Raw genomic sequence first — 12,323 nt, 5'->3', positions numbered from 1 at the left:
AGAACCCTGAAAGTCTAAAAAAGTGTCCATGGGGTAATGAGTGTCATTTTCTGACCTCAGGAGGCTTGGGCTTCTCCCTCACTCCTCGCAATATGGGCTGTCCTGCTGTGGGCGTGTGGGAAGAGGGATCATTTGGTGGGCTCATGTTTCCAAGGGAGGTGTTGATACCATGAGTGCCGGAGCAGCTCCCCTCTTTCCCGGCAGCAGTCGACAGTAGGCTGCGGAGCTGGTGCGACCCCCTGCCGCACCTGCCCGCCCCTTGCGGCTCTCTCCGGAATGATGACCACAGCCCTCTGCAGACTACCTCATTCCTGGAGCAGGGGCCAAGTGTCAGCCACGGCACAGATCCAGCCCAGCCCAGGGGACACCTGTGCTGCCACCCTCCTCTGCGCCCTGCACCGGGCCCAAACGTGGCTCAGGCTGGTGCTGCCTGGCGGGGAAGAAGGTAGCCCAAAGAATCCCTGCTGAGGATGAGCCCGTTGTAGCATTGGCAGCCAAGCAGCTCTGCTGAGCCAGAGCCCATCCCTGGCCAAGCCGGCAGCAGGGGCTGCTTCCCGCTGGCCGGGCGCTGCTGCCGGGTTTGTTCATCCTGGCAGTGACTCGCCGGTGCTCCCGGCCAGGCCCAAGTGCGGAGCTGTGGGCTGGGCCCCTTGGCCTCCTTTCCTCTACTGTGCGAGGATGGTACGGATATTTAAGGAGAATGTGATAACACCGTGCTCCTGTGTTCTCACCCTCTTCCCACCTACTTACCTACCTACCTGCTGAGATCCTGGCTCCTGTGGGACCTGCCTGGACAGGTGCAATGGGATGGCATATGCTCACTCTGTGCTGAGGAGCGGAACAGCTGCCTCCACCAGCACGGGATGCCTGCACTGTGCTCCGGTGCTGCTCGGGTGTGTGTGCAAGGCTTGTGCCCCAGCAGTGCCCCCTGCACTGGCCAGCCAATGCCCCACGGCTGTGAGAATGTGAGCCACTGCAGCCTTGTGCCCGCTGGAGAGGAAAAGGCTGAATCCTGCCTCAGCACTGTGCAGCTCCTTGGTGACTGCAGGGACTGAGGGTCGCCTATAGTGTGGCTCTCCAGGCTGCCTGGGCCCCCAGGATGGAGCTTCCAGGAGGTGCTTGCTGGGCTTTGTCCAGAGAGGGGCCTGTGCTTGCAGGCAGGAGTTGGGTTTGGTCTGCGGGTCCCCATGGCACCGTCTGCCCCTCATCAGGTGGGAACCACTATGCTCAGTGATGGGAGATGCGGGACCCGCCGCTGACTGGGGAGTTCCCAAAGCTGGGGGGAGGGTGTGTCCCACAGCCCGTGTCTGCAAGGGATGGGGAGGGGATGGGCCAAAGCTGCTGTCCCCAGCCTCCTGGCAGGGCCCTGAAGTCCATCTGTAGTCCCACACACTGTGCGGGGGCGGGCGGGGGCACAGCGGGGATGCTGCCGACCTCCAGCTTTGGGGACGGGGAGCGGGACGGTACCGGGCGGGGAGCGCCGCACCCGTGGGCTCCGCCAGCCCCCGCTCCCCGCCTGTCCCTGTCACCCGGCGGGCGCGAGGGGCTGGCCGGGGGCCGGGCTCTCCCCGCTCCCTCCTAGCAGCCGAGGAGTTAAAAACTCAGCCCGGGTGATGAATATGTAAGAGCAGAGCCCAGGCTGTAGCCGAGCATCTCCCGGGCTGCGGGTGCTGCCAGCGCTGCCGCCCGCCCCAGCCCAGCACCGGGCGCACTGCGGAGGAACGGGACGGGACGGGGAGGTGCGGGGGTCCCCCCGCTGCCCCGCGCCGCCATGGGCCCCACCGGGCTCGGCATAACTTTCCTGACACTGCCCCTCGTCGTGCGAGCAGCCGCGGGAGGTGAGCTGCGCCCGGGGCGGCGGGGCCGGGGGTCCCGCGGGCGGAGAGGACGGGGGCGCGGAGCTGGGGGGCTTGGGGGGCGCGGGGCCGGGGGGTTGGGGGCCGCCGCTTTTTCCATTCCCTTCCCACGTGTCGAGGGGCGATGCGGGCTGAGGTGTTGGCAACAGGGACTGGGGGACCTAGTCGGTCCCAGGACCCTTCTCCTGCCCTCCTATCAGCCCCTCCCGCTGCTGGATGGCCCTGAGTGCTGCCGGCCTCGGGGGGGCTCGAGATGGTGGGGCCAGGGCCCCCTTGGGACGGTGGGGTCTTGGGCTTCAGCCCATCCACCCCACAGACCTGCACCACCGGGAAGCACCAATGAGGACGAAACCTCGGAGCGAACGGGCGCTGCCGCCCCGGGCCGGGGCGCTGGGTGCTCACCTGCATTCGGGCCAGGCTGGGGCGCCCAGCGCTACCTTGGCTCCTGCCGGAGGATGCTCGAGGGCTGGTGCGTGCAGGTCTGAGGATTCCTCAGGAGTTCTTCTTGCCCCTGGACCCCAAGATCCCTGCTTTGGGGACCGTCAGAGTCCTGCCTGCTCTGTCCCACTCTCAGTTCTCCTCGGGGATTGGTGTCTCCTCTACCACTCTAGTGAGACTGTGGATGCAGTGCCGCAGGCTGGGGCCTTGAGCAGCACAGGTGGAGGCCGGCAGGGCTGCCTTCGTCCTGCTGCTCCGAGCGGCTGTGGCTGGCACGAGAGCGTGGCTCGGCTCGCCTGCAGCCGGCCCGCTGGCACGGCCCCTCGGCCATCAGCGGGGACCCTTCCCGTGGGCTGGGCCCGGGCTGCACCGGGCTCTTCTCTGCCTCCTGCCAGGAGCAGAACGGGGAGCTGAGGAGGGAAGGGGTGCACTGCATCCCCTCTGCAGAGCCGATGGCCCTGGGTGGATGTGCAGCCAGCGGAGCAGGAGCGGGGCTTTCTCGGCATCCCCTCGGTGTCCCTGCACCTGCTGCGCCAGCACTTGTCATCGAGCCCGTGGTACCCAGCGCCACCCGAGCGCTGGTGGGAGCTCGGCAGCTCTGGCTGAGATGGCCCTGAGTGACGGGGCCGGCCACCATCCCCACAGCGTGGGCTCGGGCCTGCCCACTGCCCGCCCGCTGCCGCTGCCAGCCCGCCCGCGGGAGCCGCGGGGACACCGGGCACGGCGGGGAGGGACACCGGGCACGGCTGCGGCTGCTCCCCTCGGCTCCCGCTCGCCCGCGGCTGCCGGGGCCGCTGCTGTGGGGTGAGCCTTGGCTCCCCAGGATGGAAAAGGGGGGATGGCTCCACGAGAGCTGGGGAAGGAGCACAGCGAGCAGGAGGTTTGGCTGCCTTGGAGCAGCGATTCTGAGGGAGGTTTCCCTGTGAAGCGTGTGGGGGAGGCAGGGAGGGTGTGAAAACACTAGCGCCAAAAATAACCGTGATGAACACAAGTGTTGGCGGGACCCCGGGCTGCACTGGGGGATGTCCTCATTGTCAGGGGGTTGGGCACGGCCATAGGTGGGTTTGGGAAAGGTTGTCTGTCTCCATCACCTGCCCTGAGCTCTCCTTTCTCCCGCAGGGCAGTGGTGTTACGACTCACAGGACCCTCGATGCGGTGAGTGGTGCCAAGTGTTGGTGTTTTGGGGCTGCACAGGGCTCAGACCCTCGTGTCTCCCCACAGTGCCCAGCTGAGAGCACCCTGGGCAGCATCAGCCAGGCCCAGTGGGGAGTGTGGTGTGGAAAATGATAAATCCCCCCATGGGAATGGTTAGAGGAACTTCACTTTTGGGGGTGTTGCTGTAGAGACTTGACAAACACCTGAGCTCCTTGGAGCAACTCAGTCCCACCCCTCACCTCAGCCAGGTCCAGGTGCCTGGGACAGCACCAGCTTTCCCCCTTCCACCTGAAACAAATTGAGTCCAGGTTTTAAAATACTCTGTTAGAAACCCCATGCAGTGTAGGCAGCAAGGGGGCCTGGGGATCCAGGGGCCTGACTGAGGAGGGACAGCTCCCTTTGAGCAGCCCTGCCTGGATGGGGAGGGAAGCATGGCTGGGGGCGCTTTGTCTCAAAACACACAAATACAAATTACAAATAGCTTGTAAAAGGTTAATTAAAGATCATCAAGCATTTAATCAGCTGTTACGGCCCAGCTGTTTTATAGCTCTTGGGTTTACATGCCCTGTGGCTGGTGAGCCTGGATTGCTGGGCTCGGTCTCACCCGGTTCAATGCTGCTGGGCTGGCAGTGAGGGCAGGTTTTGGCAGGGCAGAGGAGCTGGTGGGAAGCGGCTGGAGCAACGTGGAGCCGGCTGTGTGCCTGCAGCAGAGCCATGTGGAATGTCCCCCCCTTATTGAAGGGACCTGGAAATCCGTGGGGCCACCCAGTTACACCGTGCCAGGAACCCGGTGGGATGGTGGCACGGCCAGGCTGCAGCTCCCAGGGCTTCCAGGCAAAAAGTTGCCTGAAGTAATGAGAGGAGAACATAAAGGGTAAGGGCTGAGCCCAGGGGGGCAGGAGGTGGGATACAGCCCACAAGTGTCTGTGGTTTTGTCTGCCCAAGAGCAAGGTAAACGTCACAGCTGAGCTGTGGGGCACTGCTGGGGGAACAGTTCCCCAAACCCTGGCTGTAGGCAAAGCCATGATGTGCGTGTGAGAAGAGCCAACAGTGCCTGCTGGGATGTGCTGAGCTCCCCTGGGAATGGAGATGCCCCGGGAGGACAGAGCTGGAAACACTGAGGGAGCTCCTGTTCCCCAGCTGGGACTGAGACCAGATACTGGCGGTGTCCAGGGCTGACACCTCAATCCTGAGCTGCTGCACCAGGAGGAGGACTGGGGTGCCATGGCAGCCACACTGGAGCAGTGAACAGCAGGGTGGCTGGCTGGCTACATCCTACAGCTGTGGGCTGCCACAAGAGTTGCAAGAAAAGATGATGCTGGGGCAATGAGGGCCAGCCACATATATGGGTTGGCTGTGTGGTCAGGCCATGGTGGCAGCCATGGGGACCCTGCTCAGAGCCCCCAGGCAGCGCTGTGGGTTTGCGGTGGGTGCAGTCGGCTGCCAGCACTGCTGGGTCCTCTCCCAGCAACTGCCATGGTGACCCCCCAACCCCAGGAGTTGCTGATGGGCATTGTGTGGTCACTCTGGGACCTGTGTAGGATTTGTCCCAGGACGAGTTGTGTGGCCAGGTGCATTGTCACCTGTCACAGCTGGACAGAACCAGTGTGAGTAGGTTGAACATGCTAAAACCCAGCAATGGGCGGAAGGGGCAGGGAGAAAAGCCTGCCCTTCACCAGCGTCAATGTGGAGGCTGCTGCCAGGCTAAATATAGCCCCCAGCCTCTCGAGGAAATCCTGCTGAATTATGGATGAGTCTGCAATAAGCCCCTGCTCATCAATAGGAAGGAAACTTTGCCGGGCAGGAGAGCAGTTCCCATGGGATGCAAGGCCGGGCTGGCAGGGACAGCAGGGCTGGTTGGGGACACAGCCACCCGTGGCCTTGTGTCCCCCTCTGGGGGCAGCAGTGCTTTGGTGGCTGCCTGTAGTGCCCCTGCTCCTCCTCTGCAGGGCCCAGCCACTGGAAGGAGCTGAAAGCCACATGTGGTGGTGACAGGCAGTCCCCTGTGAACATCGACAGGCGCCGGCTGCAGCGGGACGGTGGCCTCGGGGACATCCTCTTCGAGGGTTACGACCAGGCTCCCCCTGGCAAGTGGAGGCTGACAAACAACGGGCACACAGGTGCGTGCTGAAGCTGGGCACCTTCCCCTGTCCCATTCCCCATCACCATCCTGACTGGGGCCTGGCTCTGGCGCCACTCCTGGGTGCTGCAGGATCCCATGCAGATGGATGTTAGTGCTGGGATGAAGCTGGGGGAGAAGGAGCTGTGCCAGGGCTCTTCCCCACCCTGAGCCTCCCCTCAGCCTGTCCTGCTGTCCTTGCAGTGATGCTGAGCCTGGCGGGTGAGTCGGCCTCTGAGCACATCACCATCAGCGGGGGGGGCCTCCCCGGCCGGTACCGCGCGCTCCAGCTCCACTTCCACTGGGGCAGCCCGGCTGGGAATGGCTCCGAGCACACCCTGGATGGGCACCAGCTCCCCATGGAGGTACGTGAGAAAAAGCCCCCAGCACATTCTGGGTTCCCCAAGACCTTGGTGAGGTGGGAAGGGGAGATGCTGGGGCACCCCAAGGCTGTTGTGCAGCAGGTGACTGGGCTCTGCAACTCTGCACTGGTGGTGCTCCTCAACAGTGCTCCTGCACAGGCACCTGGCTGGTGAAAAATGAGCTGATGTGAGACTCCAGGTGTTTCTTTACCATGCATGGGCCAAGTTGCTTCATCCAAGGCACTCAGCGGGTTTGGGGGGCTCTGTGCCCTGCTGGGACCACACACTGAGCTAGTGAATGCAAGTGAGAGCAAGCAGGAGCGTGCTGTGCTAAGCACATTGGGATCTTTCTGGATGAAAGAGGCTCTGCGCCTCTAAAATATTCATTATCTGCCAGAGGAAAGCAGAATTTATGTTCTGTGTCTGGCGAGCACCCCGGGACTGCCGGCCCCCTTTTGCACACCCTTCAAAGGATGCTTGCTTCATTGGGGTGCTTTGATCCTCTAAGCACCCACCCCACAGAAGTGCCAATAGGACCAGAAGGATTTTACTGAGAGAGGTTGACTCAGAGTCTGGCCAAGCTGGCTGGAAGGATCCATAGCAGAATGTCCATAGCAGCTGCCAGGGCGTTGGCTGGGGGCAGCTGTGCACACCTGACTCCTCTGTGCTTTCCTCAGATGCACGTAGTCCACATGAATGCCAAGTACCAGACACTGGCAGAGGCCAAGGGGCATCCCAATGGGCTGGCTGTCCTCGGCTTCTTCTTCCAGGTGGGTCTGCAGGGGCCCCCTAGAAACTGGGTGCTGGTGGTACAGCTGGGTGAGTGTTGTATGGGTGTCCTGAAGGAGTGGGAAGGGGCAGGAAGGCTGGGTCAAGGCCAGGAGAGGCTGGAGAACCCACTGACTGCAAGAGAACCTTGCTGGGAACCTTCCCCACTGCTCTGCAACAGGGGAGGTTGGCTCTGCCTGTGGTTGCTTGACAGGACAGGATGACCCAGCTCTGCCCTGCTCGGGCTCTGCTTGACTTCAACCACTTATTCACCCTGTACACAGGTCTCTGAAACCACTAACACCAACTACAACACCATCGTGGCAGGGCTGAGGAATGTCTCCCACGCTGGTGAGTCGCCTCCTCATCAGAGCAGGGCAGGAAAGGGGAGACCCTGCAGTGGGAGGGCAGGGATGCACCGCAGTGGGTTGGATGGGGGAACCTACCAGTCTCTGAGCTCATCTGGGTTCTTCACCTGATGGAAAATTGATGGGGACGTCCCTGCTGTCCCCACCACATCCCTGGCAGGGACAGGCTGAGCGCCCCTGTCTTTACCCCAGGGGACTCTGTGGATTTGGCCTCCACGTTCCGCCTGAGCACGCTGCTGCCACGGGCCGCCCGCCTCTCGGGCTACTACCGCTACCAGGGCTCCCTGACCACCCCCGAGTGCAGCGAGGCCGTCGTCTGGACTGTGTTTGAGGAGCCAGTGGAGATCGGCCGGGAGCAGGTACTGCCGTGTACAGCCCCACGTGCCAGCACCCCACAGGCTGGGCCCAGGGTGACCTCTCTCCTTGTCCTTCCTGACCCCAGAGCAAGAGCACAGGGAAAGTCATCTCTAGAATAATGCTCCTGGCAACTTGGCAATTAATTAATTTTATGAAGGTTAAGTAATGGAGATGTGGCCACCTGCCAGTGGGGAGAAATCCCATCCATACTGCTCTCCTGCCCAGCCTTGGCATTCAGAAGGAGAAATGGGAGTGAATCCATTGAAGCTCAGTAGAGGCTCCAAGGAGATGGATGGATGCATGGATGGATGCATGGAAGGAAGGAAGGAGTTCTCCTTTGCTGGTCAAGCATTTTAGTAGACGTATTTTCTTGAAGGAGTCATGGGCCAGCCACTCTCTAAGTGCTCACTGTCAGCCCCAAAACACAATTAGCTCCTTTAAAACTCAAGACCTGATCCTTGTAAGGACCTGCCTCTGTGCTTACCTATGGGTCTGGCTTCAGCAGAGCAGTGAGGGGTGGTGGGAGGACACCCGCTGGTGTGGGGCCATGCCACGGGTCCTGCGCCATTGGCAGCGGGGCAGTCTGAGGTGGGCTGACAGTGGGCAGGGCCCTGGGGTGCCTGGCAATGCAGCTGCCCACCCTCCCTCTCTCCCTGCACAGCTGAAGGCATTCGTCAGCACCCTGCACTTCCCACTCGAGGGATCCATGCTCCTAAAAATGATCAACAACTTCCGCCCGCCGCAGCCCCTCCGCAGCCGGAAGATCTTTGCCTCCCGGGGGGCCACGGCCAGCGGGGGGTCCCTGCACGGGGACCACCCCCAGCTCCTCTCACCCCTGCTCCTCCTGGCCCTGCTCAGCCTCTTCTCACCAACCCCGTAGGGCCTGGCCCTGCTGCAGTGGAGACGGAGGCGATGCGTCTTGTTCATGGGAAATGGGAAACAAGGAAAAAAACGCACCTTGAAACCTTGGCTGGGTGAAGATTTTGTGAACCTGCATCTCTGCAGAGGTGAATCTCTGCAAGCCTGGAGCTGCCCTGGGATGCCCCTGTAGATGGGCAGTGGGAGCTGCTGGGAGGGGGATGTTGCATTGACTGGAATAAAGCCAAGGTCCCATCAGTGGGTCGCTGCCTCTTTTTTGCTGGCTCTGTGTCCCTTCACCGTCTGGGGCAAGTGCTCGGCATGGCACTGTGGGGTCAGGGGGAGGGAACTGGGGGTGCTGAGTGGCATTCAGGGATATCCCCTGCGTGGTGGGGCAGGCAGGCAGGAAAGAGCCAAATCCCGGCCCTGGCTCAGGATGCACGCAGTCCCTGCGCTGCAGACTCTGCCCTGTCGCTCTCCCCAGGGCTGGGGCTGGCTGTTGGAGGCGTGGGGGTGTCACTGGGAGCACAGCACCTGCAGTGCCCTTGTGCAGGACACGGATCTTTCCACGGAGCTCATTTTGTGCTGGCAGGAATAACTGCAGCTGCTGGCGCTGCCGGGGCAGGGCTCTGTGAGCGGGGTGGTTCATAATTAATGTGCTGGAGCTCCAGGCATGTTCCCATCTTCTCCTGAATTATGGGTGAAGAGCACAGGCCCTTATCCGAGAGAAGAGGGGGCAGGCTGAGGTTTTTCATCATTTCTGGAGGGAACCACTGCCAGTGCCAGGCTCCAGCCCCCAGTCCCAGCGGTGGCCGCCCCACCCGTGGGTCCTGAGCATCCCCCTGAGCATCCCCCACGCGAGGCTCCTGCATCCCCTCTCTGCAAGAGGTTCTCCGTGGGTGAAGGGGCCCCGTCCCAGATCCCCGGTGCCCACGCCGCGCGGATGCGGCTCTGTGATCCCCCGGAGCTGAGGGCTGGAGCCGCGGGACACGGGGACACGCCGGACACGCGGGGGCGCCCCGGGCACGCGCACGGAGAGGCGCCCGCAGCGGCTTGGCGGCCGCCAGGGGGCGCCCTCTGCACGGCCCCGGGCACCCGCACGGCCCCGACAGCGCCACCCGTGCCCGGTGCGCTTCTGTCCCCATCCCCGACAGCGCCACCCGTGCCCGGTGCGCTTCTGTCCCCATCCCCGACACCGCCACCCGTGCCCGGTGTGCCTGTACCTCGTGTCCCTGTGTCCCTTGTTCTTGTGTCCCCGTCTCTGCCACCTGTGTCATGTGTCAATGTGCCTGTGTCCCTGCGCCCTGCCATTGCCACCTGTGTCCTCTGGTCCCTGTTCCCCATGTCCTTGGGGCCCTTTCCTTTGTGTCCTTTGGCCCCTGTCCCCTGACTCCTGGGCCCCTATCCCATCGTGTCCTCACTCACTTTTCCCCTCTGCCCTCTTCCATATGTTCTTGCCCCCGGTGTCCTCATGCCCCTGCGCCCCATGTTCTCCTGCTACTGTCCCTTGTGTCTTCATACAACCATTCCTTGTATCTCCTTGCCCCAGCCCCCGTGTCCCCTGTGCCACTGGCTCCCATGGCCTCTTGCCCCGGTCCCCCACATCTGGATGCCATTGTGCCCTGCGTCATCATGTCCGTGGCCTCAGTGTTCCATTGCTCCCTCTGCCCTACCACCCTCAGTGCTGTGCCCTCTCTTCCTCCCATGTCCCACCATGCCCCCCTATGTTCCCTGCCCCTCTATGTTCCCATGTTCTCTATTCTGCCTGTTCCCTCATGTTCACCCATGTCCCACCATTCCCTGCTGCACTGTCCAGCTCCAGCCCCTTGTGCCCAAAGGTCAGAGGGCAGCTGCCCCATGGACATGCCCAGGTCCAGCCCAGGGTGGGCCCAGCCCCAGCTGGTGAAAACAGGGGGCCCAGTCACCCGTGCTGAGCCCCAAGTGGCTGCAACCCCTCGGTCCACTCCAGTGTGAGGGGCACCCAGGCAGTGGGACCAGGTGCCTGCCTGAGGGGACCACTGGGGGCACAGGCTGTGGCTCCCAAAGGCATTGGTGACCAAAATGTTGGGCAGTAGCTCTGGGAGCAGGCACTCCACAGGGTCCCCACCACCTGAGGCACCTGTCCTGACTGGCTGTGGTGTCCCCAGCAGAGGACAGCAGTGGCACCAGACAGGGTCTGGCAGCAGAGACCCTCTGAACCAAAACCACCCCAAAGGCTCAGCACACACTGGGCAGCCCCGCTGGGACCCGAAATCTGGGGGGGTGCTGTGCTTCTGCTGGGAATGCCGGGCTGCCGGGGAAGGAAGGTGGCAATGCCCCCCCTCCATCAGCCATTGCCAAACCCCAGCTTTTCCCGCCTTTGCCCTGCCCTGGCACGGCCAGGCCGCGGTGCCCGGGTGCCACGTGCAGGGCAGTTCGTGCCAAGGCAGCGGAGCGTGCCGGGCCGGGGCTATTCCTGGCTCCCAGCTGATGTTTGGCCCGAGCAGGCTCTTGCTTTTGGCGGGCTCTTGCTTTTGGCGGGCTGTAATTTTAGCAAGGGGTGTTTCCAAGCTGCGGGGCTGCGGTCAGAACAGCTGCCTGTGAGGGTGCCTGGCTCAGCTGGGGGGCTGTGATGTGCATCAGACCCCTGCCCACAGCCAGCCCAGGGGGTCTGCCCAAAAGTGCCCAAAACATGGCAGAAATGTTTAAACCTGGTGGTTTTTCCCCGCAGCGGCTGCAGAGGAAGGGGAAAGGGCTGTGGCTCTGGTGTAGGGCTGGCAGCATGTGCACAGGGTGGGGAGCTGTTGGTGAGGGTGTCACAGGCTGGAGTAGGAACCCAGAACCCTTAGGGATGGAAAAGCTGTCTAAGATCATAGTGACACTGCCAGCTCCAGCCATGTCCCTGAGCACCCCATCTACAGGATGCAGGGTCCAGCCCCAGGGAGCACCCAATGTTCTCCTCCACTCCCCATCACACTGTCTGCTCTGCCCATCCTGACTGTGGAGAGGGAAAAAGGCAAATCTGGCTAAAAGTCTTCCCTAACTGGTTGAGCCAAACCCTGAGGGCCTGGTGTGGACCCTGGCAGCCATCCCCATCACACCCCTCAGCCACCACTGCCACCACCTTGTTGTCACCGTTCCCTACCTAGAAATTTCTTAATATTAAACTAAAAAGTCCCACCCGGGGAGTCATAACAAGGTCTGCAATTCAATGACCACGTTTCTCCAGAGAGGGAGCACCAGCCCTGTAATCAAATCTTTATCAGCACACCTGACTGGGGATCAGCACCTGTTTACCTCAAATATGAGAGAAAACAAGGGTTTGCTGAGTCCCCAGACCAGACTGAGGCTCTCCTGGGAATTACATTTTACTACCACAATAAAATTGAAATAATAAATATTTTGAAGCAGCTGAAAGGTGTTTATTTTTGAGTCAGTTCAGCTTGTTTACAATCTGCTTACAAGCCTGGGCACTTATCTTTGGGGCTGTTTACTGGGCTCTCCCCCAGGCTCTGGTGCGGTTTCATACACATCTAAATAACCCCCAGCTAGGGGGTACCTTCCTGCCAGCTGCATGCCCTGGCAGTTGCTGTTTTGACACAGTTATGCAAATGATTGCTCTCGTCTTCACAAATGGGCTTGAATGCTCAGGTTGTGTTTTCGACCACACCAGCCTGAAACATTCATTTATTTCATTTAATTCTCTTCCAAATGCAGGGCAATAAACCCTGGTCTTGTGCTCTCCGGCTGTCTCCAGCTGGGGCTTTGACCCAGGGCTGCCCAAGGGTGTTTAATAGTATTTTGTCATTCATGACTTGCATTTTATAATTTGTGCCTTGTATTTTATTAATTTGTAAGGCTGCTTTATTTCCCAGATTTGGGGAAACCTGCCCCATATTTTGTGAACCTGAAGGCTGCCCCTGTACCCTGCAACAGGTCAGACTGAGGGATGACCCCAGAGAAGGAGCTGCCTTGGCAGCAGGCAGGGACTGATTACTTTAATTCAGTAAATGGGTGAGTAAATTCAGGGTGACCTGACAGCAGGGTAGCAGCAGGAAGCTGT

At 61.3% G+C, this 12,323-nt stretch overlaps 1 protein-coding gene across 1 annotated transcript; it reads left to right on the top strand.

Moving 5' to 3' along the window:
• Nucleotides 1-1,771: 1,771 nt before the first annotated feature.
• LOC311160434 (carbonic anhydrase 15-like) lies at nt 1,772-8,303 on the top strand (the record flags this gene model as incomplete). The annotated part of the gene is made up of 8 exons (XM_084217221.1): nt 1,772-1,838; nt 3,414-3,449; nt 5,399-5,569; nt 5,773-5,933; nt 6,608-6,700; nt 6,983-7,049; nt 7,259-7,425; nt 8,085-8,303. The coding sequence occupies 8 exons, from the start codon at nt 1,772-1,774 to the stop codon at nt 8,301-8,303; spliced, it is 981 nt and encodes a 326-aa protein (XP_084073347.1).
• Nucleotides 8,304-12,323: the final 4,020 nt, after the last annotated feature.

Source organism: Fringilla coelebs, assembly GCF_963513975.1.
Source record: "Fringilla coelebs genome assembly, chromosome: 17".
NCBI lineage: Eukaryota > Metazoa > Chordata > Aves > Passeriformes > Fringillidae > Fringilla > Fringilla coelebs.
Note: the sequence above shows the minus strand (reverse complement) of the source record. Positions and strands in the feature narration are given on the sequence as shown.